The sequence below is a fragment of the Prionailurus bengalensis genome, chromosome C1 (assembly GCF_016509475.1).
Source record: "Prionailurus bengalensis isolate Pbe53 chromosome C1, Fcat_Pben_1.1_paternal_pri, whole genome shotgun sequence".
Classification (NCBI taxonomy): domain Eukaryota; kingdom Metazoa; phylum Chordata; class Mammalia; order Carnivora; family Felidae; genus Prionailurus; species Prionailurus bengalensis.
The window spans coordinates 99633848-99660615 of NC_057345.1; the positions used below are offsets into that span (position 1 = coordinate 99633848).

The 26768-nt window shown below is 48.8% G+C and overlaps 1 protein-coding gene across 2 annotated transcripts; it reads left to right on the forward strand.

Annotated features, from left to right (window-relative positions):
* The first annotated feature begins 632 nt into the window (after window positions 1-632).
* On the forward strand, window positions 633-26309 carry MAB21L3 (mab-21 like 3). 2 transcript variants are annotated; one of them, XM_043575935.1, is made up of 7 exons: window positions 633-1960; window positions 2550-2795; window positions 12982-13122; window positions 15926-16217; window positions 19467-19645; window positions 20127-20321; window positions 25244-26309. In XM_043575935.1, the coding sequence occupies exons 2-7, from the start codon at window positions 2748-2750 to the stop codon at window positions 25475-25477; spliced, it is 1089 nt and encodes a 362-aa protein (XP_043431870.1). In that variant the 5' UTR covers window positions 633-1960; window positions 2550-2747; the 3' UTR covers window positions 25478-26309. The 2 variants fall into 2 exon arrangements, with proteins under 2 accessions (XP_043431870.1, XP_043431871.1); XM_043575936.1 differs by having other exon boundaries at window positions 633-2795.
* Window positions 26310-26768: the final 459 nt, after the last annotated feature.

Sequence of the window (26768 nt, forward strand, 5' to 3'; positions counted from 1 at the left end):
ATATATGAGACTGTCACTTTCATGTTTAATGCAATCAAATATTCAACACTATTGAGGGACAGTTATGTGTTAGGTACTAGACCACTATGGGGATAGAGTACAGACAGGGTTTATGTATTAGGTACTGGACCACAGCGGGGATACAAAACAGCATCACTCATTGTCTTCTTCACTGCTGAGGGCATCCTCACAGCATGGACAATTGTCTCCATGTGGTCCTTTGAACAGATTTGGGTCACCCTGGAATTAATGGAATTTTTGAAAGAATAAGTCAGAGTTTGTGACCTTGATGAACTTTAACAAATTTGTATATATAAGATTGATTTGGATCAAGCCAGCTCTTCTCCTTGGAATGAAAATCCCAGCCATTAGGTAAGTAAATCAATAGCAAACGCCTCTGCTGGTGAATCAAGGATGACGTTATCTTCCTAGGGCTTTCATATGGATGGTTTAGGGTTTTGAATACCTTGTGAAACTGACTTGAAAAATAATTTCTTGGTCCTCACAATAGAAATTGGGCCAAAGCTGGTTTACATGTTCATGCTTGCATTTGGTATGAGTCATGAGAAATGAGGATATTTATTTCCCGAAAAAGGAGGAGAATCTGAGTTAACTTTGAGTCTGTTTCTGTGGCCCAACAAAGTGCCTTAGGCAGACTGTTGCTCAATAAATATTTGCTAATCCAAAAGTCACGTAGCCAGAGATTTATATCTACAAAGAAAGGTCCTCTTTGCCAACCTGTCCGAGATCCTGCACTGTGGGACTGCCCTATATATTGGAGCCTTTGCCCACGAGGAAGTGTCTTAGGGAATCAGGCACTGGTTGTGTTTCCAGAACCCCTATTTGCCAGGAACGGCACCCAGGTAAAACTAGAATGTAGTAATCCACCCTGAGCACAGACTGCTTCCTTCTCCCTGGCCCCAGTGATGCATCTGGGAGGCATCACTGAGCCCTAGCGAGAGAAGAATTACAGTTTCAACATTTTGAACAGTGGCAGTGCTGGAGCCATAGAGGGAGGGCAGCCACAGCCACAGACAGAGGGAGGCAAAGCAAGTTTGTGCATCTGATGACATACCTCTGGGGGAAACTTAGAACTCTAGGAGAGGCCCCACCAGAGCAATTGGAATCCTGAGTTAATGATTACAGTGAAGCAGAGTAAGGCCAAAAACAAGAGGACTCTGGTGAAACCGAAAATGAGGTGGAGAGAGAACTCCGCACCATAGGAAATTCAGTGAGAGAGAGGCTCAGGTTCTGTTGGTGAAACACTGAGTTTGGACTGACCAGCCAGTGGTAAGCCAAGAGAAGAAGGTTCTGAAATATTCTGGAGCACTTGATATCATGCGAAGGGAATTTTGAATTACAAATAGAAGAAAATGGGAGAGCAAGGCAGTTTTGAGGAGGGGTAGGTTTATGATATTTACATGGACTATTTCGATTTGCTACAGTGTTTCACAGAAGGGATCTATAGAAGCTGGCACGACCGCTGGGATTTATGAGGTGGGTGGAGCAGGGAGCTTGGCGTGGCCCAGATGTGGCTTCCAGACCTGGCAGAGAGCAGAGGTATGCAAATGTGGTGGTTGCGGACATCGGGCAGCGGAGTAGCCCAGGTGCCCAACAGTTGCTGAGCGCTCCCAGGTGGGTCTGGAAAGACATTTGCTCAGAAGTGAGCTGGGCTCCCAGAAGCGCTCTAATTTCTTCAGATCATCTGATAGCAGTCTCTGATGTTTACCAGCTTCAGGGAGATCAGGCCATTGTGATTTTTTTTTTTTTTTCTGTAATAAAACTAGCCCCAGCCAGCCAGACTGGGAACTTACTGCCTGAGCTGTTTTCCAACATGGTTTTGCTGGCAAAACTAGACAAGAGTGTTTCCTCGACTCTCAAGGGGCCTGTTTACACTGACTTTATTTTTTACTGCCAGTTTTCAAGTGGGAAGAGGGAGATTATATTTAAAGGTCAGCAGGTAGGCAAAAAGATCCCTGTCCTGCCATTCCTGGGTGTGTGCCTGTGTGTGTCTGTGTGTGTGTGTGTGTGTGTGTGTGTGTGTGTGCATGCCTCTATGTTTGTGTGTGAGCACGCGTGTGTGTGTGTGTGCTTTTCCACATGCACATTATTGTGCCCTGATCTTGTTGATGAGACCTGATCACTTGTCTGTAAGCATAATGATGGTGCCCGGCCGCTTGTTTGTCAGTTCCTTATTTGTTTATTGTAAAGAAGGTAAATCAATCTGCGGGATTTCTGGATTGAAGGGCAAGGAATATTTACTGTCAACAGGATAAGAACAAGGAGATAAAAGATACTGGGCTCCGGGGTGCATCTGGTGTCAGGACAAGAGCATAAAAAGGCAGGGAAGAAGCCAACTCCCGAGCATTTCTATCTTAAATGGAAACTTTTTAAGTATTTGAGTGGGAAATACAACTTGGAAACTTGCCCTTCGGTCAAAGCACCAGTCCATAGGTCTAGGTCGAGTCAAATTAGGTTGGACTCCAGTTCAATTTCAATTTCATCAGCTCTCCTTTCTAAATTCCTTTCTAAAAAAACTTTCCCGAAAGATGACAGGCGAATGCTCCCAATTTGGATATGAGAGCTGAAGGGAAGAATTGGGAAGGGAAGTCTCTGGTCCATGTACACATTCCCAAGGAAATTTAGCACTGAGACTGACATTCCTGGGATACCAATTTGCAACTGTTGTCCTCCACTGAGGGACAAACCACAACATTGCTGCTCTACTAAGGATTGACCGAGAAACCATGAAATCCCCGTCTGCAGGAGACTTGGAAGACTACCTACTGAATAAGGTAAGGGCAGGTACTGGTCTCTCCCAAACACCCCTCCTCACCCCTGCCGCCCCATCAACCTGGATTCAGAGGGATTTCAGGCTGCTTCCAAAGATGCATAAAATGCTCCTCAGGAACCCAAGACTATCACCCATAAGAGTGTTTACAGACTTGTTTAGTGCCAGAGGCCCTTTGGGTGCAGAATGTGGAACAGAAGAAACGTGGGTTAGAACTCCAGCTCCGTCACTGATGCTTGGTACAGTCATGAGCAAGGCACTTAACCTGCCTGAGCCTCAGCTTTCTTCTCTGTATAATGGGGGTGATAATAGGGGCTTAGTGAGGTCATTGAAAAAGAGTAAATGAAATTAAGAATGCCTTTTGGAAACTGTAATCATGCTAGATTTAAAAATATATATCCTATTTTTAGTACACATCAATTAAGAGTTAATTGAATTTCTTCCATAGAGAGTCAGAGACTCTCAGAATATTAGAACTTGAAGGGACCTTAAGTATTATCTAACTTAACCCTTTCCATTTACAGACAAAACTATTAAGGCACACAGACAGCCACCCGTAAAACTAAAACATGTAAAATAAGGGTAGGGACTTGTCTAAGATTAGGGACGTGCCTTCACAAGTAAGCACAGCAGAGGTCATGATCACAGTGATAAGGAAAGTTGATTCCTTAGGCAAAACCATTTAAAGAGATAAATAGGGGAAACTCACATTGATAAAAATTATAGCCGACAAAGTGATTTCCCACTATTTCTCCTTTTGGGGGCTATTATAAACAGAAGGGGTTTGGGCTGACATTTTCCCATGGTCCTGTGTTTTCTGAAGCAAAAAGCTCCAAATGTTTTAGCCTGGCATCCAAGTAATACTTTATCTTTCCACCCTCTGCTTCCCTGTGTCTCCAATAGCAGAAATTCTAAACAGAGCTCTACGCTTTGAATCTAGCCGTGCACGTGTTTTCTTTGGCCTGCGGAGTAGTTTTAAATGCCTTCACATGTGTTACAAACATTTCATAATAGCGGGATTTTGCATAGAAATCCAGATTTCCATCTTCTCCGGGAAAAGGAAAACATCAGGGTATCTGGCAATCCCAGGTCCCATGGGCTGGGGCCGAGTGTCTGTTCAGCAGGACATTTGCTCGCAGCTTCTCCTGGGTCCGACACCCGCCCCCCTCAGCCCTCCCGCACGTGTGCGTCCCCCTCTGTCCCTGTGGGTGTTTGAATCCGCCACACCTGCTCCACAAGTACTGTGTCCTGAGAATATCTAAGGCCCCAGCTTCCCCACTTTCCTCTACCAAGGGAGATATCCTCTCTCCATTTCTCTGGCTCATATTCATCATATTCAGACTCAGCTCAGGGCCCACTTTATCAAGGAAGATTTCCCTGACACCCCAGCACAGAACGTTTATTGCTTTCCTATGAACTCCCATCATAATTATTACTGACAATATTTATTGGGCACGCAGGTGTACATGTTGACACCTTTCCTATTATTATCTTGGGTGGCAACATAAATATTACCTCATTTTATTCTTTAGAAGTTGCTGGAGGGGAGAATAGTGTCCTGGATATTTTCATTCCCCTTGACATTCACACAGTATCTTTGCACATAATGGGGTCAGAGTATTTTTAGGACTCGTTGAGGATAATACTAGAATAGTGTAAAAGGTGCTGGCGGGTTGGGGCCCACGCAGTATCTCATTTAATCTGTCAAGAAGCATGTGGCACGTGCCTACTACTTGCATTTTTTTACAGAGGAGGAAATAGGCTCATGTGGATTAAAATACTTGCCCAAAGTCACACAGCTGGATAGTGAAAAGTGCTGAGGTGTCAGTAAGAACATTCTTTTTTTTTTTTTTTTTTTTTTTTACTCCAAAGCCATATTTGCTCCGCTAAACCCCTCTATATCTCCATAAACACACACTAAGCACCTGCTTTGTGCAAAACATGGTGCCCCAAACACAGGCCCGGGATGTGGCCTGCTCAATGAGAGGGACATTGTGTTTTGGGTATCTTTTTTGTTTTAATTTTTTTTTTTAATGTTTATTCAGTTTTGAGAGACAGAGAAAGGCAGAGCGTGAGCGGGGGGGGGGGGGGGGGGGGGGGGGGGGGGGGGGGGGGGGGGGGGGGGGGGGGGGGGAGAGGGACACAGACAGACAGAGACACAGAATCCGAAGCAGGCTTCAGGCTACAGAGCTCGACGTAGGGCTCAAACCCGTGAAGCATGAAATCATGACCTGAGCCGAAGCCGGATGCTCAACCAACTGAGCCACCCAGGCGCCCCACTGGGTATCTTTAAGGGTGGCCCTAGGCCGCCTGCAGATTTTGCACATAGCTCTAAGGATAAAAGGAGGATGTCCCGTGTGTGGACAGGGAAATGCTTAATATAATATATGGCCGAGCAGAGGGGTTGCAGCAGAGATTTCCACCGGGCACTGGAGGAGAACAGAGGAGTGTTAGCTCTCGTGGGGGAGGTGGTCCACAGCAAGAGGGGTGGAGACTAAGCCTGGGGGGAGCGCACGTAGGGTTTTCACAGGTGGAGGAGGATACGAGAGGCCTTCCGAGCTGAGGGAAACTCATTCAGGCAGGCAGCATGGGTTTCATTCTCTGCAGCCTTGTCCCTGGGGGAGGCAGAGCCCTGGTTATGAATGTGGGCTGCCAGGTGTGACAGTGCCTGGCATGGATCCCTGTTCTGGGGCTTCCTGACTCTGGCAGGACCCTGGGCAAGATTACTTGGCCGTTCTGAGCCTGTGTTTCCTCCTCTGTACAATGGGGATGATCATGGCGCCCACCTTCAAGGAGTGTTGGGCAGTGCGGAGGAGCTAGCTCTCATAAAGTGTCCTGCACACGGGAGGGACTCCGGTCTCAGCGCTGTGGCACTGCTGTTGCTGTGGGTTCTGCCCAGCTGTACATATTCTGTGGGGCCCCAGCAGATGGCTCAGGGAAGAGTGGATCTGAAAAGGCGGGGATATCATGGTGGAAGCCTCCTGTCTTGTCCGTAGGCAGCATCTCTTCACCTGCATCCTTTTATTTATTTAAAAAAATTTTTTAACATTTATTCATTTTTGAGAGACAGGAAGAGACAGAGCGCAAGCAGGGGAGGGGCAGAGAGAGAGGGGGAGACAGAATCCGAAGCAGGCTCCAGGCTCTGAGCGGTCAGCACAGAGCCCGACACGGGGCTCGAACCCACAAACTGCAAGATCATGACCTGAGCCGAAGTCGGACGCTTAACCGACTGACACACTCGGGCGCCCCTATCCCCATCCTTTTAGATTATTAACCCCTGGAAGTCAGAGATGGTGCCCATCCTGTTTTATTTAAAAACCCAATTATCGGATTAAATGTGATTCTAGAATTAAGTCTGACTTCCTGATGTCTGGAAGGAAGTTCTCTGCCTTTTATCCCCAGGCGCCCTTATCGTAAGGGACAGTCACACAGGCCATATGCTCAGGGTTGTGGCCAGGCCTGTGTGACATTCCTGGCACGCTACTTGGCTCCACCCCTCTCTCTCTCTCTCTCAAGAAAGCATGTCGGAATGCAAGCGAGTCAGAATGGTGTTATTATAGGGAATAACCTTGCATTCTCACTAATTTATATTTGAAACAGTAAATTGTTCGTGACCTGGAGCTAGTCACAGAAGCAAATGATGTGTGGGACAACAGTGGGCCAGACACTGTGGCTGGGGAGGAGGAACGTGGCCCGGATGGGGATGTGTACGTGTGTGTGGACACGTACCTATGCCCTGGAGACAGGAAAGCCCACAAAAAAATGCCTGGGCCCTTAAAGGGTGCTCCGATGACTCATTTTGCATAAACTCTGCTTAATTAGAGTACCTGAATCTGCAAGCCAACAAGCGTGGCGAATTTTCTGGGGTTGGTGTGACGGAAGGGAGGATTCGATGACCTAACCACATCTAGCACCACGTGTCTGACTAATTTCACCCAGTTCATTTCTGCTTGTGCTTTGTCCCATCCGCAAATGCCGTCTTTTCAAAGGAAAAGCATACCTTTGTTCATTGACCTAATCAGCAGAGGAAGTTGAGTGAAACTCAAACAGGCACCGAGGTCAAGTTTCAACTGAATGGGCCTTGAATCCTTCTTAAATTACCATATTCCACCCCCCACCCCCCCACTTTAGGTTTGTTTCAAAGCGGTGCCATGAAATGGATCTGATGCCAAGGCTATTGTAAGGCCACAGCTGGTATCTTCCTGATGTCGGGCAGGCACTAAAGGGCTTCTGGGGTTGGGCTGGCTACCGTCTCTGCTTGTGGTGAAGCCGCCTTCTTTCCCTGAAATCACTCCCTATAAAGCTGCCTGGGGCCCCATTCCCTGCTTTTCCATACCCTGAAATGGAATCTTTACGCTCTACCTTACTAGGCTGTGGTCAGGACGGCTGGAGGGAAGCTGCCTGGGGTTTCTGGGTTGTGAGTGACACGAGGACAGTGACAAGTGGGGTGTGGGACGGAGCCTGGGAGACCTTTCGCACAAATCCCTGCTGGGGCTGCTGGAGACAGCATGTGGTCCGTATAAGAGTATGGGTCAGAAGCGATTGCAGCCAGAGACGTGGAGGGGAAGCGGCAGCCCATCATCACCTATGGGAAAGAGGCTTCCACTTGACTCCCGGGGCTTGGGCACCATGAGGCAGGCTTGTCCTAAGTGGGGCTGTTCCCCACAGCTCTGGTCGAACCCCACAACACAGGCCCCTGCTGTGTTGCCCTGGTGTGCGGTGGCTGGGAGGGGCGGGGGGTAGTGCCAGAATAGTCAGGGATGCCCAAATAAATAGAGACTTCGGACTTGTTATTTCATGAGCCTGGACTCCAAATGGAGGGCGTGTTAATTCAGGAAAAGGATAGAGGTAGGTATTACTTCTGGGGCGTCCACTTGAGGGTCCGGCACAGTGGGAGGGAAAGAGCAGCGAGGGAAACTCGATGTTAGGGCTGGCTTTACTGCCGAGTACCGGTGTGACATTAGGACCACCTGCCGCTCCGGCCTCCTGTAAAGTGACACCAGGCAAGCCGATTTCTGAGGTCTCTTTCAATTCTAAGATCCCGAGTCAAAACTGCAGCGGAAGTAAGGGATGAAGGAAATCGGAACCAGAATGTGTGGCCCTAGGGCCCTGACTCTGCTCTGCAGCTTCAGAAATCAAGACAGGTCATAAAGATGTATAATGAGTGAGAGATGACAGGTGTGCACCCGGGAGTGTGTGAACTGTCTAGTTCTGCCCAGTAAGAAAATTCCACCATCAGGCGAGGGCATAATTTGTAGAAGAGATTCACAATGGAGAACTTTTTCCGATAGGCTACTTGTTATGTGCATGTACGTGCGTGCATGCACACACTCTTTCTCTCAAGCTTTTATCAGTCAAACTTTATTTATTTCTTTCTTTGTTTGTTTATTTATTTTTTAAATTTACATCCAAGTTAGCATATAGTGCAACAATGATTTCAGGAGTAGATTCCTTAGTGCCCCTACCCATTCAGCCCATCCCCCCTCCCACAACCCCTCCAGCAACCCTCTGTTTGTTCTCCATATTTATGAGTTTCTTCAGTTTTGTCCCCCTCCCTGTTTTTACATTATTTTTGCTTCCCTTCCCTTATGTTCATCTGTTTTGTATCTTAAAATCCTCATATGAGTGAAGTCATATGATATTTGTCTTTCTCTGACTGATGAATTTCGCTTAGCATAAAATACCCTCCAGTTCCATCCACGTAGTTGCAAATGGCAAGATTTCATTCTTTTTGATTGCCGAGTAATATTCCATTGTGTATATATACCATATACCACATCTTCTTTATCCATTCATCCATCGATGGACATCTGGGCTCTTTCCATACTTTGGCTATTGTTGATAGTGCTGCTATAAACATGGGGATGCATGTGTCCCTTCGAAACAGCACACCTGTATCCTGTGGATAAATACCTAGTAGTGCAATTGCTGGGTCGTAGGGAAGTTCTAGTTTTAGTTTTTTGAGGAGCCTCCATACTGTTTTCCAGAGTGGCTGCACCAGTTTGCATTCCCACCAACAATGCAAAAGAGATCCTCTTTCTCCGCATCCTCACCAACATCTATTGTTGCCTGAGTAGTTAATGTAAGCCATTCTAACAGGTATGAGGTGGTATCTCAGTGTGGTTTTGATTTGTATTTCCCTGATGGTGTGTGATGTTGAGCATTTTTTCATGTGTCGGTTGGCCATCTGGATGTCTTCTTTGGAGAAGTGCCTATTCATGTATTTTGCCCATTTCTTCACTGGATTATTTGCTTTTTGGGTGTTGAGTTTGATAAGTTCTTTATAGATTTTGGATACTAACCCTTTATCTGATATGTTATTTGCAAATATCTTCTCCCATTCCATTGGTTGCCTTTTAGTTTTACTGATTGTTTCCTTCTCTGTGCAGAAGTTTTTTTATTTTGATAAGGTCACAATAGTTCATTTTTGCTTTTGTTTCCCTAAACATTATTTAATAAATAATGTCAAACATTATTTGACAGTGTCAATATGGTGATGAATCTTTCATTAGTTTATCAAGTCAGGAAACAAAATGTGGAGAGTCACCACTCTGTTACTGACATTTGAGTTCTATGAAGTCACATCAGTGGGCTTGGAAGATTTGTGGCTGAGCCTTAGTCCTCAACAGAGTCTAAGAAATTAGCTATTTGAGAATACTATTTCCCAACCGCTCTGACTGCAGTGTTGTATTTAGTTAGCCCTTGTATTACTTTCTCCCACTATTCCTGATCAGACTTCTGGTCCCTGAACTTGTCCAATGTTCTCTAATCTACAAAATGGTTTTGTCCATTCTCTTCCCCTGGCTGGAAAACGTGGCCCATCATGAAAACCCTCCCTTGTTCCTTTATTCTTCTCCAGATCTTGCCCAGCAAGTCCTAACCTTAGCACCTCTGGTGTTACCTTTGGAGGGTCGAGGCGTGGAGAACATCTTACAACGAAGCCCACTGGTATCCCACAGCCTCGGGAACCCCCCACAGCTGAGTCTTGGGACCTCCTGGAAATCTTCACATACATGCCTGAACAGCCTCCATTTCTTAGAGATGTGATCTCCAAAGTCTGTCACCCCAAAGTCCCCTACGTTCCCTTCTCCACCTTACAGCACATTGCCTTGTCTCCTATGCTGTAAAGAAAATAGTCATCAGACAGGAAATCTCTCCCATTCCTTCACTCCCTACCCTTTTATCTGTGTTTGCACCTGTCTTTCTTTCCTTCTGATGCACCAAGGTGAAGTGCTCACCAGGTTTCTGGATTTGCAAGCCCCTCTGGCTGGGAAATTTTTACTCCACAGCTTCGCTCTCTGCTGCCTCTTCCTTCCGGCTCCTTTCTCTCTGCATTTAGACATGTTCAAACCTGTGTGTCATTTTGAAAAAACCTGTTGGTGTCCCTGTTTTGTTTTACCCCTCCCCTGGCCAGACTTCCTGGAAGAGTTGCGTACCTTGTTACTTGCTTGCCTCGCACTTAGTCTTAACCCACTTCAATCTGGCTTAATGCCCACCCCTTCCCCGAACACATTGATCTTGTTCTAGTTGCCAAACATGGTGAACATTTTTCAGGCCCTATCTTGCTCGGCCCCTTACTGTTGACTTTGTTCTTGAAATTCTTCTTCCTTTATTCTCAAGACCTCTTGCTGCTTATTCTCCCATTTCGCCATCCTCCTCCAAGGCAATCCCTTCTCCAACAATACAGGAGCCATTGTAGTTCTTCCCTTGTGCTCCTCATACTAGATATCTGCCATTTTCTCTTTCTAGAACAACCTTCACACCCTTCTCTTTCCAGCTAACTCCTACTCATCTTTCAAGATACAACACCACTACACTATGCCTCCAGAAAGGGCCTCCAGCCTCCAATACTAGATGAAATTTCCCTTTTCTGCGTACCCATAGTATCCTGTGCAAACCTCTACCCAGCACTAGATTGCTGTGACTTCAATTTCCAGTTTATTTGTCTTGCTTTGTCTGTAAACCTCTTGACACGTACGCACAGTGTTCAACAAAATGGGTTGAATGGAGTTGAATCACAACACAAAGAATTTCTACACTGCTGAGGACCCTTCATCATGGGCTGCTAAACACGTTCTCCTTTATGTTTGGCATGGCAAATGATCTATCCCCTCCGTGACCACCTTTTCTCTTCCGCTTGGACACTCTGGAAGATGCAGAATCTTGATAGTTTGCAGATGTTCAAGGTAGGTGCCCCGGGTCCCTTCTCCCATGATGAATGTAGTGGGATAGAAATACGGAGAGCAGTATTGTGGCCACTGGTGGCAAGAAGAAGATCGAGCCTGTATAGACACGATCATCATATCTAAGGTCAGACAAGACACATGGATTTTGAAAAGACTATTTCATGTGTATCATGTATTTTCAGTGAGATTGTACACTCCTGAAGATCAGGGGCCTCGTCCTATGTTTCTTGTGACTCCTAGACATCTGGAGAGTATTAGTTTTTCAAAGACAGTCCCCTGTGTGGGGACAAGTACCTTTAAAACAGGTCTCAGTCTTCAGACTAGAAGGCCTCTGCTCCATTGTACCCAGGGGCACACTACACTTCCCAATCATGGCACCCACACTTCCATTCAGTACTGACACCTGTCTTCCCCACCACTGTCAGCCATGGCTGTGTCTGTGCTGTTCATTGCTGTGCCTCAGCATGTAACAGAGTACCTGGAACACAGAGGTGCTAAATAAATGTTTATTAATGAACTAACTTTACATAGGATATACTTTATAATGTGTATGTGACATACAACATGTATGCGTGTGAATATTTGTGTCCAATGTCCGTATATGGTTGTTGGGTTTGTGGGTGGGAGGTGTGAGGTCTTAGGGGACTGGGCTAGTTGGTGACTTAGTTTAGAAAAGCAGCTAGAAATCTCTTTGCCTTGAACTTGTTTTCTTGACCAGTTTATGGGTGTCTTAAACTACTCGAGAATACATAGAAACAGCCATTGTACAAAACTGGGTGGGGATATAGAGATTCATGGTGGACCTTGTGTTTAGATATACCAAATATTGCTTCCAGTCAGTTCCTGGTGAGGCTCAGTAGCCCCTCCAAGGGGACACTCGTTAAGGCACCATGAGCAATGGAACAGAGCCCCTCCATTTCAGAAAACACTTATAGACTCTTCCCATTTCTTCTTTACTTGGATCTTTCTAACTCTCCTGGATTTTGCTAAAAGTTCCTTTGTGTTCCCCACAAACACCAATTTCCCTAAACTTTAAGTATCTGTGAAGGTATATATCTTTGGTGTTCGACTTTCTGAGGGTAGTTCTGGTTCTGGGGAACTCACAGTGTGGAGTCTGAAGGAAAGCAAACATGCACCTTGTGAATCTAGTAGCAAAGGAGGGGTGAGTACCGGGGTGGAGAGAGCCATCCTTTGTGGACAACGTAAGTGGGAAACCATCTGAAGCATGATCACAAGCGTTGAACTGCTTAATCTTCACCAACCCGGACAGCAGCCTTTCTACCCTATTTTATCGTCTCACCGCTGCACACAAAGCCCTATGGGATGGCCTGGTCCCGCCGTCTTTTCCAAATTCATCCCCTGTCACCCTTCTTTCCCTTTCCCAGGCTCCAACCACAGGGTCCTCCTTGCCAGTCCTTGAGCCTTGCCAAGCATGCTCCCGCTTCAGGGGCCTTGGGGTTGGTTTCCCCAGTTGTTGATAAGGTTCACTCAGATGTCACATCCTTAGCGAAGCCTTCCCTGGCCACCTGATCTAAAATAGCAGCCCCTTTACTCTCTAGTCCCTTATCCTATTTTATTTGTCTACATGCGCTTTATTATACCTGATATTAGATTATACATACACATACCTGTGTGTACGTATATACGTGTATATATGTGTGTATGTGTATACGTGTGTATGTGTACACATATATACATATGTCCTGTATATACGAGGACAAGTCTATCTTGTCCGCTATTTTCCTGTTCACTTAGGTGGGCACTCACCGCTCAGCAGGTGCTGGATAAATATTGAACGAATGCTTCCAGTTTAGAGGAGAACATTGAGCCACGAGCAGGTGCCATCACACCCAAGTTCATCTCCCCTGGAGCTCTTGGGTGGGCAGGGTTGTTCGAGTGTACTCCTGTGGTCACCCAGCACTGGGCCCACGTTGTCACTTCCCTGTGCCGGTGCCTGGAGCCTGCACCGGGGATGACCGCCTGTGCCGATCCCTTGTCACGCAGGTGGACTTGAGGCGCCAGCAGATCTCGCAGATTGTGGAGGAGGTACAGAGGGTCGTCCACCATCTGACCACAGAGATCAGCCTCCAAGACCTCCGATTTCAGGCCGTCCCTTACTCTGACACATACAATGGGAACATTAAGGTAAGCAGGGCTCACTTGTACTGCAAGCGCCTCCCAGAGAACCAGGGAACGTGGGTGGGCCCGTCTGGGCATTCGACGGACGTCACACTGCTGAGAATACCGATAAGCCTTCATGTACCACAGGTGCTCTTAGCATTTATCATTTACACGCTCGCTCCATCGGTGCTGTCTCATGTGAACCCCCGCGTTCCTCCTCTACGGATGATAAAAATGGAGCCTTCGAGAAGTCAAGCGACTTGATCATGTCCTATTAGGCACTAAAGTTGGAGCTGAGCCCGGGGCTTCTGATTCCAAAGCACATTTGGCTATAATAACTGAAGTTTAGTTAAACTTCACATTCATTTATGAAGCACCTAGTTAATAGATTGAGGGCTGGGGCGAGGGAACTCGGGGCACTGGTGGGAAAACAGTTGAAAGTGAGGGTCTATGGGTTGCAGGTGGGGGAAGGAAGAAGAGGAAGAGGTGGCCCTTAGAAATGGCAGCAGCAGCCCCACTGTGCCCACTGCGGACAGGGCTCTAAGTGGCCAGGGCCCTGGGTGACAGCTAGCCTTCCTGCGACACTGCTATTTGGGCCAAGCCATTGTCACAGAAATAGCCTCACTCATGCCTCCTTGTGGAAAAGACATGGCTCACTGCCTTTCAGTGGTGAGAGAAGCGAGGCTCTGATTCTCATTCTCCTTTATCTCAATTTTTCTTATGGCACGTAAGAACCCCTTTCACTCGCATTAAAGATATACGTATTCATGCCCTGTCTCTCACACAAGACTACAAGCTCCTTGTTTGTAAAGTTCATGTTAATTGATCACTCCATTCCTCGCACCAGCATAGTGTGTGGCCCATGGCGGACACCCAGCTTCAGTGAATAAGTGGATAAGCAGAAGAATAGCACCCGAACAGAAGACCCTTACAGGTCCAGGACGTTTCAAGGTTGTCGGCCACAAGGACCACCCACAAGATTCTGGAACCTGTGGATTTGGGGTCAGAGTGCCGAGCTTGGGAAATTCACCCCGGGATAAACATTGCAAAACTAGATTGGATCCTGACATATCACAACATCGTTTGCCCACATCTATCACTCTTCCAACCTGTATTAGACAAATACAGACCAGTGACGTGGGGTAGAAACACAATGCCACTTTTCCTAGAATTCTATCTGAGGAAATTTCCTTCTGTGGTCTCACTTAGAATCCATAGCTTAAAATACATCTTGCATTTATGTACATGATGTCCTGCACATTAAATTTTGAAAATAGTTACAGTGGGGCATATAAAAAACTGCTTTTATTTTATCTTGGACCACATTCGGCGAGTAATTAAGCACCATTGATGTGACTAGTAACATGATAGTTGTACTCTTGAATTCACATGCAAACGAACTCAAATAATGTATTGATTGTGAGTGCCATAGTTTAGATTTGTTCCCTTTTTTTTTTTAAGTTTATTTATTTTTGAGAGAGAGAGAGAAACAGAGTGCAGATGGGGGAGAGGCAGAGAGAGAGGGAGACACAGAATCTGAAGCAGGCTCCAGGCTCTGAGCTGTCAGCACAGAGCCTGACACGGGGCTCAAACTCACAAACTGTGAGATCATGACCCGAGCCAGAGTCCGGCGCTTAAATGACTAAGCCACCCAGGTGCCCCGCTTTGTTCCCTTTTTTAATCCTACTGCCTTTTTCTGTGGCCTCCAGAAGTCATGTGGATCCATCATCTAAAGGATCACACTGTTGATCTCTGAGAATGAGGCGGAATTTGCTGCTCACCCCCGAACTGCCCAGTGACAGGGCCCTGAGCAAAGGTTAACCAAATACCGCTGTCAGAACTTTCCATGAAAGGGAGGTGGCTCTTCCAGTGTGCAGCTGACTGGTGGGGGAAGGTACGGCACGGAGTAGACTGCCACGTGATGTGGCCCACAGTGTCAAGCTCCCTTTGGGCGTAGTGTGCTGCTGGCCAGTGTGTTCTCTCCTTTGGACTTCGCACCTGACCACTTTCACCCTGACCTCTGCCTAACCGGTACCTGTCGAAGTGGAGTAGGTAGATTCTGATTGTTTGTCTTATCCCATGAAGCTTAGAGTCATCTCAGTGGCTCACGTGGTCTCAGCAACTGCCTCTCGTTTCATCTGTGATGTTGTAAGGACCGATCATTAAAACGGGCTGTGGGTCATCGGTACGGGCAAAAAGAAAGGGGGACATTTTTGCTGAATGCTTTCGCCCCCTCCCGTGCCCTCCTCTGCCAGACCCTTCGCCCGTTCCAGGCCACTCCCCCCTGACTGAGAGCCAGCCCATCAGAGGGCTCAGGTTCACCTTCTGGCTCTACCACTGAATGGCTGTGTGTCCCTCGGGAGATCTCACAGCCCCTGTGAGCCTTAGATTCCTCCTCTGGGAAGTGTTAACAAAGCCCGCCGCCTCATCGTGTAACTGGGAATATCACATAGTCTGATGCGTGAGAATTGCGGTGTTTAGTACGTGCAGAACACAGCGTGTACTATTTGTATTCCCTGCTTTCTCTTCTCCCCCGGACCTTAGGTGCCCTCTGGGGTTGCAAGTCAGGCTCACTCTTTTCCTTGAAGTTGCCTGACACCCAGGACTAGCGGGTCCACTTGCCCGCCCGAGGCATCGCGGTGGTTAGCGGCACAACAAGGACGGACGCCTCCTGGGATGAACAGGTGCAGCTCTCTGTCCGTCTCGGCACGTTGCTGAGGGTCGAGTGGTTCACCGAGCTGCCCGGTTCAACAGGCCGGCTCCCTGAGGATTTCTGTGACCTCCTGAGTCTGTGAACTCACTCTTCTCTCTCCCTTCTCGACCCCAGGTTTTGGCCCCCAGCCAGTTCCTCGTCACGGTCCCGGTGAAGGGCCTGGTGGGGTACAGGGAGGCCAGGGAGCAGCGCTGGCGATACTACACCCTGCGGGGCACCAGGCTCCCCTGTCCCTTGCAGGACCCAGAGGGCCTGCGGCAGTGGCTGGAGGCGGAGCAGTTCATGAAGAGCCAGTGGCAGTGGCATGAGGCAGACGTGAACATTGAGGGAGATATTGTGCCCGCCAGGGTGCTCCAGGTATTCCGGAAGCTGGTAGAAAACGCAATTGGAACCTGTCATCTCTCAGGTGAGCGGATCGAGAAAAGTACAAGAGCAGTTTCTGGCATTTCCCATTTGCCTCTAGAAATCCTCTGCGTTGGTGGGTGTTAACCTGAAGCCCATGCCCCTAAAGTGAGACCATAATCGTGTGCTCCCAACATCTGTTCGATCCTCACAGTAGAAATTAGCTCTTTTTTCCGCTGTGATGCACCAAAGAATGGAATCCATACAGCATCTGCTTAGATTTAAGTGGTTTCCTGCCCTGGCATAGCTACAATGGGCTTTGAGTTATGCACCCTTTCCTGGATGTTAATTTAAAAACGTGGGTACTATTTTTATGTTTATTTTTGAGAGAGAGGAGAGTGACAGAGCATGAGCAGGGGAGGGGCAGAGAGAGGGAGACACAGAATCCAAAGGAGGCTCCAGGCTCTGAGCTGTCAGCACAGAGCCCGACACGGGGCTCGAACTCACAGACCGTGAGATCGTGACCTGAGCTGAAGTCAGACGCTTAACCGACTGAGCCACCCAGATGCTCCATAAACATGGATACACTTTAAAAAGCAAATTCCTCACAAACCACAGACCTTTGTTATTAGTACATTTCTACAACACCCTCCGACTGACGTGTTTTGTACCTCGGTGTTTTGAGATGCCACATGTGGAAACCACTGACTTGTGCCAAAACACAAAATTGAGAAGCCATGAAGGACTGATTAAATCTGACAGTCCCCAAATCTTAAACTGTGTACCACCGTGTGGTATATGTGAACACACATGCACACACTGGGAAAAAATGGCTAACTCCCTTATAAAAGAATATTTATAAACGAAGAAGAAAAAAATATGAGTAGACCAGTAGAAATAGTGACCAAAAAAAAAATGACCCCAAGAAAAAGAATATAAACAAGTAGTAGTATAAAAGAGGGAAAACATGTTCCATCTAACATATATTTCGAGCAGTGTGCATTAAAACACCTCATAGGTTGACGGAGATGAGAAAGTGTGATTGTGCTCAGTGTGGGGGTGAGTGTGGTGCAACGGGCCTTTGCACGCATTGCTCCTGGAAGTGTAAGTTGGTGCCTCCCTTTTAAAGCGCAATTATAGTCTGTTTTCATTTTTATAATGTGCTTAACTTGACAACCCAACAATTCCAGGTTCTAGAAATACATTCCTACACATGAAAGAGAAGGATGCCTGGGTGGCTCAGTTGGTTGAGCATCCGACTTTGGTTCAGGTCATGATCTCATGGTTCATGAGTTCAAGCCCCGTGTCAGGCTCTGTGCTGACAGCTCAGAGCCTGGAGCCTGCTTCAGATTCTGTGTACCCTCCCCCTCTGCCCCCTCCCCTGCTCACACTGTGTCTCTGTCTCCCTCTCAAAAATAAATGTTAAAACAATTTTTTTGAAAGAGAAATATGTACAAGGGTATTCACTGCCATGGGCTTTGTAATAGTAAGTAGTAACTAGAAATAATGTCAATTACAAGGGGAAATTGACAAAATAAATTGTGCTACCTCTGCCTCTTGGGCCACTGCGCAGCCTTTAAAAGAGTGGGGTACACTCGTGTGTGTGCGCACAGAGCTGTGAAAAATCCTTGTGCTAGATAATGAAGGGAGAAACCACAGTGCCGAACAATGTGCACTCCCACGTGTGGAGAAAGAGACGGATCTGAATGTGCGTTTGCTTGTCTACACCGAACCATTCTGGAAGGTTCCCTAATGGAATTGGCACATGTTTAATGGATTTTCACCACGTGTAGGATGCTTTCATGGAAAATGCGATGCGCCTAGCAAACCTGTAGAGTAAGAGTGAATTTCCTACCTGTTTGACAGATGAGAACACTGAGGTTGAGAGAGATGGGGTCACATGGCAAGGAAGCAGAGCCAGGCAGGAGCAGGGTGTGGGCGAGGCAGGCTGGCCCAGCATGCGCTAACCTCTTACTTACCTCTGCAACACTGGTAACAATGCAAGGGCAAGTGAGAGATTCAAACCGGGGCAGGCTGATGAGATGCTTTCAGTAAATGATGCCAAGGTGCCAGACGTCGCCGTGTTCCTGTCTGGGCAGCTCTGATGATATGCAGACAATAAGCTCTTTATCACACCCCAGCCAAGGAGAGGGACGTTATCCTTTTGAACAGCCCGACACAATTAGTGAGGGAGTTCCATTTTCCTCTCTGAGCTAAGAAGAGAACAATAATAGATCCCGATTCAAGACCGCTCATCTTTATCTGTAATGAGGGCAGACAGACAAACAAAACCACCGCGTATCTTTTGAAAGAAGGGAGAACGGATTAGCAGTGAGTCCTCCTATAGGAGCTGGAAGAGGGTACCAGATGCCTTTTTTTTTTTCTCTCCCTCTCTCTGCCTGGTTGGAAGAGGCAGTGGGGGCCTGTTTCCACTCCTTCGACCATTTAAGCCAATGGCTATGAACACTTTGAAGTATTTTATAATTACAAGGGCTCAGGATGACAAATACATCTGAGGCTAGACTGGCTTAATGGGCTAGACTGGGGGTACAAATGAGGCTAGACTGGGGGTACAAAGCCATGCTGTCTGAGAGACTGGGAGTCAGATGAGAGGTGGGTTCAGCCGAACCCCACCAGAGGCAGGTCAAGGAGTAAGGGGACTGGAGGCTGTCCTCAGCAAGGTCAGGACATCTGGATGAAACGGAGGGGGCATGGAAGAATGGTTGGATTTCATTTTTACCAGCAAATACGTCTTTTCTTTGTCTTCTGTGTCTCTTTTCTTCAGTTGAGCCTTCTGAAAAGAATTTATTAATTTTTAACTTTATTTTTGAGAGAGAGAGAGAGAGAAAGAGAGAGAGTGCAAGCAGGGGAGAGGCAGAGAGAGAGAGGGAGACACAGAATCCGAAGCAGGTTACAGGCTCCAATCTGTCACCACAGAGCCCGATGCAGGACTCGAACTCACAGACTGTGAGATCATGACCTGAGCTGAAGTCGGACGTTTAACCGACTGAGCCACCCAGGCGCCTCAAGAATCTATTAATTTAAAAGAAAAGGTACCACAAAAACCTTGGGGGTGGGGGAGGAAGGACAAAGAAACACTCACTAACAATGAGATTTTCTAGCAACGTTTCTATCGATATTTACTCAGCTAATTGTCTAGTGTTGACATAAACACCCCACCCTTGGAAGGCTCCTGACGCTTGAAAGTTGCCCCACCAGTTGCGATCAGGTGGTCAGAGCCGCCGCCCCCAAATTCCTTCTTGGAATGAGCCAGGCTTTCTCTTCTCATCGCCTCGTTGTCATTTCCCACCAGGTAAGGTCAGCATGCTGACGCAGCTCTCTGCAGTTTGGGTTGCCGTGGAAACCTCCACATGTCAGGTGGAGCTAGAGCTGGTCCCCACGGTGGAGATCCCTACCGTCTGGCCCGAGAAAGCTCGCTGGCCTCCCTGTCTGAAGCGCTGGCCTTCCCGACAACGAGTGGAGTGTATCAAGGTATCGGGGAGCCGGGGGCTCACAGCTTAGCTGCCCACAGCATCACTGACTGTGAACCAGCTCTGGAAGGAAACATGAGGCGTCACGGGATCAGCGGTGCTCCAGGTGTGGGTCGCAGAATCTGAGAGCCTGCTAGGAATGCAGATTCCCGGGCCCGCCCCGGACCTACCGACGGAGGCCTGCTGGGCGGGGCCCTGCAACCTGTGGTGTAAGAAGCTGCGCAGGTGATTCTGGTTCGGGCTTAACGTGGAGAACCAGTTGAAAGTGGGCACAGCCTCTGCCATTCACTGCGCTCCGGGAAGGGGGCTTGTCCCGAGGCTCCTTCCGCGTCCCCCACGTAGGAGGTAGAGCCTGCCTGCTGGCAGGCGCCCCCCCCCCCCCCCCCCCCCCCCCGCCAGAGTAGCGGATGGCTTCAGAGAGGGCTTTCTGCTGCGGCGAGCACCGTCCTTCTCATTTTCCTCATGGTTTTCTCTCTCCCCAGTCGTTTGGGTTTGCCTTGTTGGCCTGTTCAAATTATCACTGGCAGCAGAGTTTCCTGCAGGCTGAGCAGGTGCTGCTAGACCAGCTGGATGAGGACGGGGGCTGCCGCAGGAAGTGCTTCCAGGCCCTGAGGCAGATGAAGGAGGACGTCTGGTGTCCGGGAAGGAGGCCTGTGGTCACGTCCCACCATCTGCAGGTGAGTGGGCACGCACGAATTTGGGCGGGTCCTCTCTGTATGCCCTGCAGGGCCCGGCCGGAGCCACTCACGACAGGTGTGGGTGTGTGTGTGTGTGTGCACGCGACGAATTCAGGAGAAGACCCTAGTGTCCATAGTTGCCATCCCAAAGTTACTGCTCACTACCGAGATGTGTAAACCCGGGCTGTATGTGTGCCCGCCGCAGCCCTGCCCAAGCTGAATGGCCTCCGCCTCCTCCCTGCCCTCCCCTTCTTGCCCTCTTTCCTTTTCTTGCTTTTTGCCCTTTCCAGATTTTCTTCTCTCTCCATCTCTCCCCTCGACTTATTTCACGCAACAAACCAGCGCGATGCACCAGAAACTTGGCTGGGGTTCAGCATTGATTTACTCAAAGCCTCCGCCTTTGAGAAACCCACGGTCTGATGAAGTCTTGCAAATTGCTTGAATCTCAGATGGATTCGAGGTTTCCCTGGTGTGAGGACTCCCTCAGTCCCCACAGGTGCGGCCACCGGTGCTCCGATGCCCGCCGCGCAGAGGGGGATCCGGGAAATGGTGAGGTTGCCACGTGAGCATTGCCACAGACCCGAACTGCCAGGTTCCAAATCAGCTGGCAGGGGTTTCCCTAAACCCTATGGCACCTGCCTCCCCTCGCCCCCAAACCCAACATTCATGAATGCCCTTCCTCGCTCACCCAGCAAATGTTTATTGAGGTTACTATGGGCCACACCTGCCCCAGCACCTGCTGTGTGCTCCACAAGCACAAGATGAGCAAACACAGAAGTGGTTCCTGCTCCCATGGAGCTTATGGTTTAGCGGGGCAGACAGACATTTGTCAGATGGTCCTCCAGGTGCACATGGCCTCACACAGCACGGGGAGCACCAGAGAGGACAGGAGCATCATTCCGTGAGGGCCTAGAGCAGCAGAGCCTGACCTGGGTTGCGAGATCGGGGCTGGGGGGGGGGTCCCCCTGGGGAGGTGACTTTCACACTCTCAGCTCCTCTTTTGCAAATTTCCAACCATACACCGTGAACTGGACGTTCATGGAACAGGCTGTGTGGCACACTGAGGTTGGGAGAAGGCAGACTTAGAGACAGCACAGCCCAAACCTACCTAGCGTCTGTCCGGGAGCTTTGTCCGTTCTCCCTGCCCTTCGACAAGGTGAGCACAGGTCCTGTGTGTGTGTGTCTTCCTTGCACGCTCCTGCTGTGCCCCTTGGCATTCAGTGGACCTCCATCTTCTGCCCCTGTGTTGGGGTTAGAGCTTCTGACCCCAGCTCCAATGTAAGGTATTTAAGGGCAACTACTAACGAGCTCTTAGGATCTCTCCCAATGTGGTGTACCAAGTAGTTGCTCAGTAAATACTTGTTGGGTGAATGAATGAATGCCTTCACATTCTATTGAGCTTCCACAGCCCCCCCACCCCCCGGCCACGAAATCAGTAGTCTTTGCTTTGCTTTCGTATCTTCCCTAATAACCTGTCCCTCTTGACCTGCCCAAGAATCTGTTAATATCTCATTTGCACATAGCTGTGCCTCTCTCTGGAATCTCAACATTCTCAACACTGAGCACATTCCCCTAAAAACACTCACCTGTTCTCCTGGATCGAGGACATATGCTTCCTGAAGGTACTCTAGTTCATTCTGCTGGTTTAGCTTCTTTCCTCCTGGCCTTTCTACAGGCCACACTAGCAAGAGCCAGAGCTGAGCCGCAAACTCCATTCTATCTCCTATTGAAGCTCCTAATCTTAACCACTGACTTCATTGCCTCACAATTAAGATGGATGGAAACACATTAAGTGACATGAATAATTTAGACGAGATTGAATAGGGCCACCACGGGCCTCCCGGGCCTTGACTGCGGTCAAAACTGCATTACATGCGAAGATTTACTTTTATTCCAGTGGCTTCTCAGTCACTAGAGGATTTTAGGGCAACTCCTTAAAGGTGCTCTGTTTCAGTTCTCCCGAGCTCACCTCCAAGGCACAGGATTGTGCCCTCTCAAGAATGGGCATTGTAAAGGGGGGTTATTTGTTGAGAAGGGCAGGAAGGGCAAAAACAGTCCTAACCGCCCGTTCTTCTAGTCTCCCACTGTGGCCCAAGGGCAGGATGCCCTCACATTTAGACATTGGGATGGGCGTGGCTGGTGACAGTGTGCGGTTAGACACCATCCGGATGATGGCTTGAGTGGGCGGGATCGTTGCCAAGCCTTCAGCCTGGGGAAAACAGAAGAGACTGGTTGCAAAACAGCATCAGGAAGGTCGTGCCACTTATTGTCACCCCATCTTCAGCCTAACTGTCTGATGAGTTTCTCACCTCCTCCCCAAAGTGGCTCTTTCCTGAGCAAGTCCATGTGAACAAGAGCTTATCCTTCTTTGGCTTATTTGTCCCTAAAACCCACTCAAAGGCACAGGGGCTTGATTATAAGAGGCTTAACTGTTTTGGTTTGTTTAGGGAGATAAATGCTTAACTACAAGAGGCATGAAAACACTTTTTTGTATCTAGGTTATCTTTTTTTTTTTATGTTTCTTTATTTTTGAGACAGAGACAGAGTTGCAAGCTGGGGAGGGGCAGAGAGAGAGCGAGAGAAGGAGACACAGAATCCGAAGCAGGATCCAGGCTCTGAGCTGTCAGCACAGAGCCCGATGTGGGGCTCAAACTCATGAACTGTGAGATGATGCCCTGAGCCAAAGTCGGATGCTTAATCGACTGAGCCACCCAGGTGCCCCAAACTATTCTGTATCTAGGTTATCTTGACTAGCATGATATCCTCTCCGACTCGTTTACTTTGCACGATGTGCTCTAAATCAAAACACACTCAGTGTCTTGCCGTGAACCCAAAACTGCTCTTTTCTTTCTTAGTCAAGGCTGTATTTTAAAAACACTCAACATCTAAATCATAACATTGCTTATTTCACTTAGTCAATAAGCGTTTATTGACTGCCTCCCATGGGCCAGGTCCTCTGCTGGGTGCTAGTGATGTAACAGCAATTAAAATAGGTATCGCTCTCTTCTTTGATGCAGTTTACAATCTAGCAGGGAATCACATTAATGAATACAGAGACGGCTACTCCTGTGATCACTAGTGCTTATGGGAAGTGCGGGACGAAGAGAGTGTTTAATGGTGTCGTAGGGAAATTTGATCTGACAGGTGAGTTTCCCAGACATACTGGGGAAGGAAGTGTGCTCCACACAGAAGTCAGATATGAAAGAAGTCACCCTGTGGTGGAAGAGGGGGGGCCAGTGGGGCCGGAAGGAGAGAACAAGGGAGGACGAGGGTAAGATGAGGCTGGAAAGGAAGGTAGGGAGCAAACCTCGCAAACCAAACCATGTTAAGGATTGTGGTTTTTCATTGACCGATGGTGGGAAGTCTTTAAAGTGTTTCTTTTTTGTTGTTTATTTATTGCGAGGGGGAGAGAGAGAGAGTGCATGTGCATGCAAGCAGGGGAGAGGCAGAGAGAATCCCAAGCAGGCCTCACACTGTCCATGCAGAACCTGATGTGGGGCTCGAACTCCTGAACCATGAGGTCATGACCTGAGCCTGAATCGAGAGTTACACACTTAACCAACTGAGCCACCCAGGCGGCCCTAAAGTATTTCAGACACGAAGAAACATAGATTTATACTCAAAAAGATCACGTTGGCCGCAGCGTGGTGGTGACAGACTGGGGACAAGAATAGGGGCAGAGGCCCAAGTGAGATGGGAGAGGAAGAAAACAGTGGAGATGAACATACACGGTAGATGAGAGAAACACTTTGGAGGCACTGGCAGAACTTGATGAGGGTGGTGAGGGAGGGGTGACTCCCGGGTTGAGTCTTGCCTGAGACTGGCTGGATAAGGAAGTCTGGAAACACACCAGGTTTGTGGGGAGAAGGGTCGTGAGTCCGGCTGGGATATGTTGGTGGCGATAACTTTCAGATTCCCAAGAGATACCAGGAGAGGAGGTCAGAGAAGTCTGGCCTGGGAAGAGAAATTGTGAGTGACCTCTATTTGTTCGGTGGGGATTCTAGCTGCTGAGGAAGGAAGGAAAAGAGACCAAGAGAAAAAGAGGGTATGGAACGGAGCCTCCAAAACTCCATCACTGGGAAGTAGAGAAAGCAGATAGCGTGCCAAGGGGTAGCTGTGGTGCCCGGAGAAACCCAGAGAGCCCAGAAGCTTGGCAACCCAGTGAGAGAGAACCCCATTGAGAAGCCCCAATGAGAGAACCCCATTCTGTTGGGCAAGGCCTGTTGGACTTGGACTTAGCAACATGGAGACCACGGGCCCTGAGGACCGATGGCGGAAAAATTCATATTGCAGTGGATCGAGATGGCAGTCAGCGGAGAGGAAATGACGACAGATAATTGAGAGGATTCTTTTGAGAAGCCTTCACTTGCCAAGATGTGAGAGGTTAGGAGGCAGACGTGGCCCTGGGGCAAGGAGTGGGGGAGGAGAGTTTAGAATAATTGCAAGAGCCTGCAGAGGAAGGGCAAGGGCAGGAAAGAGGGAAGTCAGTCGCAGACAGCTCCCAGAAGGAGAGATCCCAAGCCCTGCTTGGGGGTTCCCCTGGCCAGGTGGGGTGGTCAAAGCAGAGAGCGAGAGAGGAAGGTGCGCATATAGGCGGACTGTTTTGCTGCCATGAGGGTTTCCATCTTCCTTATAAAGTAGTAGGCAAAGGCATCCGCCAGGAGTGGGGAAATTGCAGATCTAAGGAGAGTGGTGGTAACTGGGGATACCAGTGGCGAGAGAAACAATGATCAAAGAGGCGCAGAAGACCTGCAGGGAGAGGCCGAGAACCCACCGAGGGGGGTGAAATCATGGCGGAACCAACTTGTCCCGGGTGACTCCCTTCTCCCTCCTTCCACGGCCGCGTGAGCCCGGTACCATTTCTGAAGACTTTCTCCTCCATTGCCCGGAACGATGTCTGACACCACCTCTTCCTTCCGTAGACGGTGCTCTTTTGGACTTGTGAGAAATACCCCCACCCGAAGGACTGGCAGGTGTTCAGCAAAGCGTTCCTGCGCCTGGTGAGGAAGCTGCACAAGTGTGTGAGCCAGCACTTTCTGAAGCACTATTTCGTGCGCAAGAGCAACCTGCTCCAACATGCCAGCTCGGGCGAACTGGACACCGTGGCCCAGAAACTGGCTCTCTTCCTGAAGAACCCCCAGATCGGCCTGCCCTGACGCTGCTCCTGCCTGGGAGGCTCTTGGACACCTTATCCTGGCTCGACCTCGTTCCCTGGAGGATCCTGCTCAGGAGAGAAGCAACGTGTGGCACAGGAGATGACATTGACCCACTAGCACTTAAGGGGGGAACACTGTACCCCAAGATGTCCAATCTCAGCTTCCCTAGAGCCAAGCAAGCATTTCAGCCCTCACGAGCTACCTCTCTCGGGGACAAGCTGTCATCAGGCTTCCCCGAGCCATCGATTCCGAGCTGCTGACAGCACTGGATGTGTTCTCCTCGCTCGGGCTCTGAGTGTCGGCTGGGGAGGATGGAGACAAGAACCCCTGGGAGGCCAGGCATCGGCCTGCGGCCCAGGACTGGTGCTCCAGCCCACTGACAGTGGGATCATTACCTTTCCACTCGCAAATGCAGCTGTGAATGTACCTTTCTGAGCCTGCGGGACTATGCTGGTGCCCTTACTAGAGGAGGGCACTGGGTCAACACAAAGTGTCAGTCATTGGTTGGTAGCCAGTGTTTGCCTGCTGGATCGGCACCAACACCGCTGACGGGGTGATTGTGTCTGACCGGTGGGCACGCCTGCCCTGGCCTTCCTGCCCTCAGTTCTCCTGAACCGTCCTTTGGGTCGTGTGGTTCTAGCTGCTTCCCTCGTGTTCTCTAAGAGGGGAGAGGGTGGTTTTGATGGCCAGTGTCGGCCAGAGGTGAAAGTTCAGCCCTGCTTGCCAGCCTGCTCCGGCCATTCCCCTTTTCTTGTGCCCGATGTTTTATATTCTTGGAATGGGCCCAGGATGATGACCTCCAAGAAATGGCTTGGTGTCACCCACCTCTCAATACCTGCCTTTGCTCACCTCATTCGCTCACTCATTCATGGGTAGATACATGCTCATTAGGCACTGGGAGTAGAGCGAGGAGCCAAATGGACAAAGGATGTACCCGTTGGGGGACGGCACCTAATGTCAAAGACAGGAAGTGCACAACAGATAAATAAACACGATTATTACAAATGGTAGCAAGTGCCCTGAAGGAAACAAACAGAATATTGAAATAGAGCCACAGAGAGCTCCTCGAAGGATGAAAATGCAAACAGCTGAAGGGGAAGGGAAGCGGGGGGCAGGGGCAGGCTTGGAGGGGCTGGAATGGTTCAGATCACTGAACCTTGTAAAGCTGGCAAGGAATCTGTGTTTTATTCTAAAATCAAAGGCATGACAGTTGGCCTTTCCCAGAGCAGTAGGGTATGGTGATATGATTTGCATTTTGTTTGTTTATTTATTTATGACTTGGATTTTAAAT

Excerpts from the sequence above, each read along its gene's own strand:
- MAB21L3 (XM_043575936.1), top strand. The coding sequence starts at position 2,748 with ATGAAATCCCCGTCTGCAGGAGACTTGGAAGACTACCTACTGAATAAG. Across the intron at positions 16,218-19,466 it reads TGGAACCTGTCATCTCTCAG|GTAAGGTCAGCATGCTGACG; the intron begins GTGAGCGGATCG and ends ATTTCCCACCAG. Across the intron at positions 20,322-25,243 it reads TCACGTCCCACCATCTGCAG|ACGGTGCTCTTTTGGACTTG; the intron begins GTGAGTGGGCAC and ends TTCCTTCCGTAG.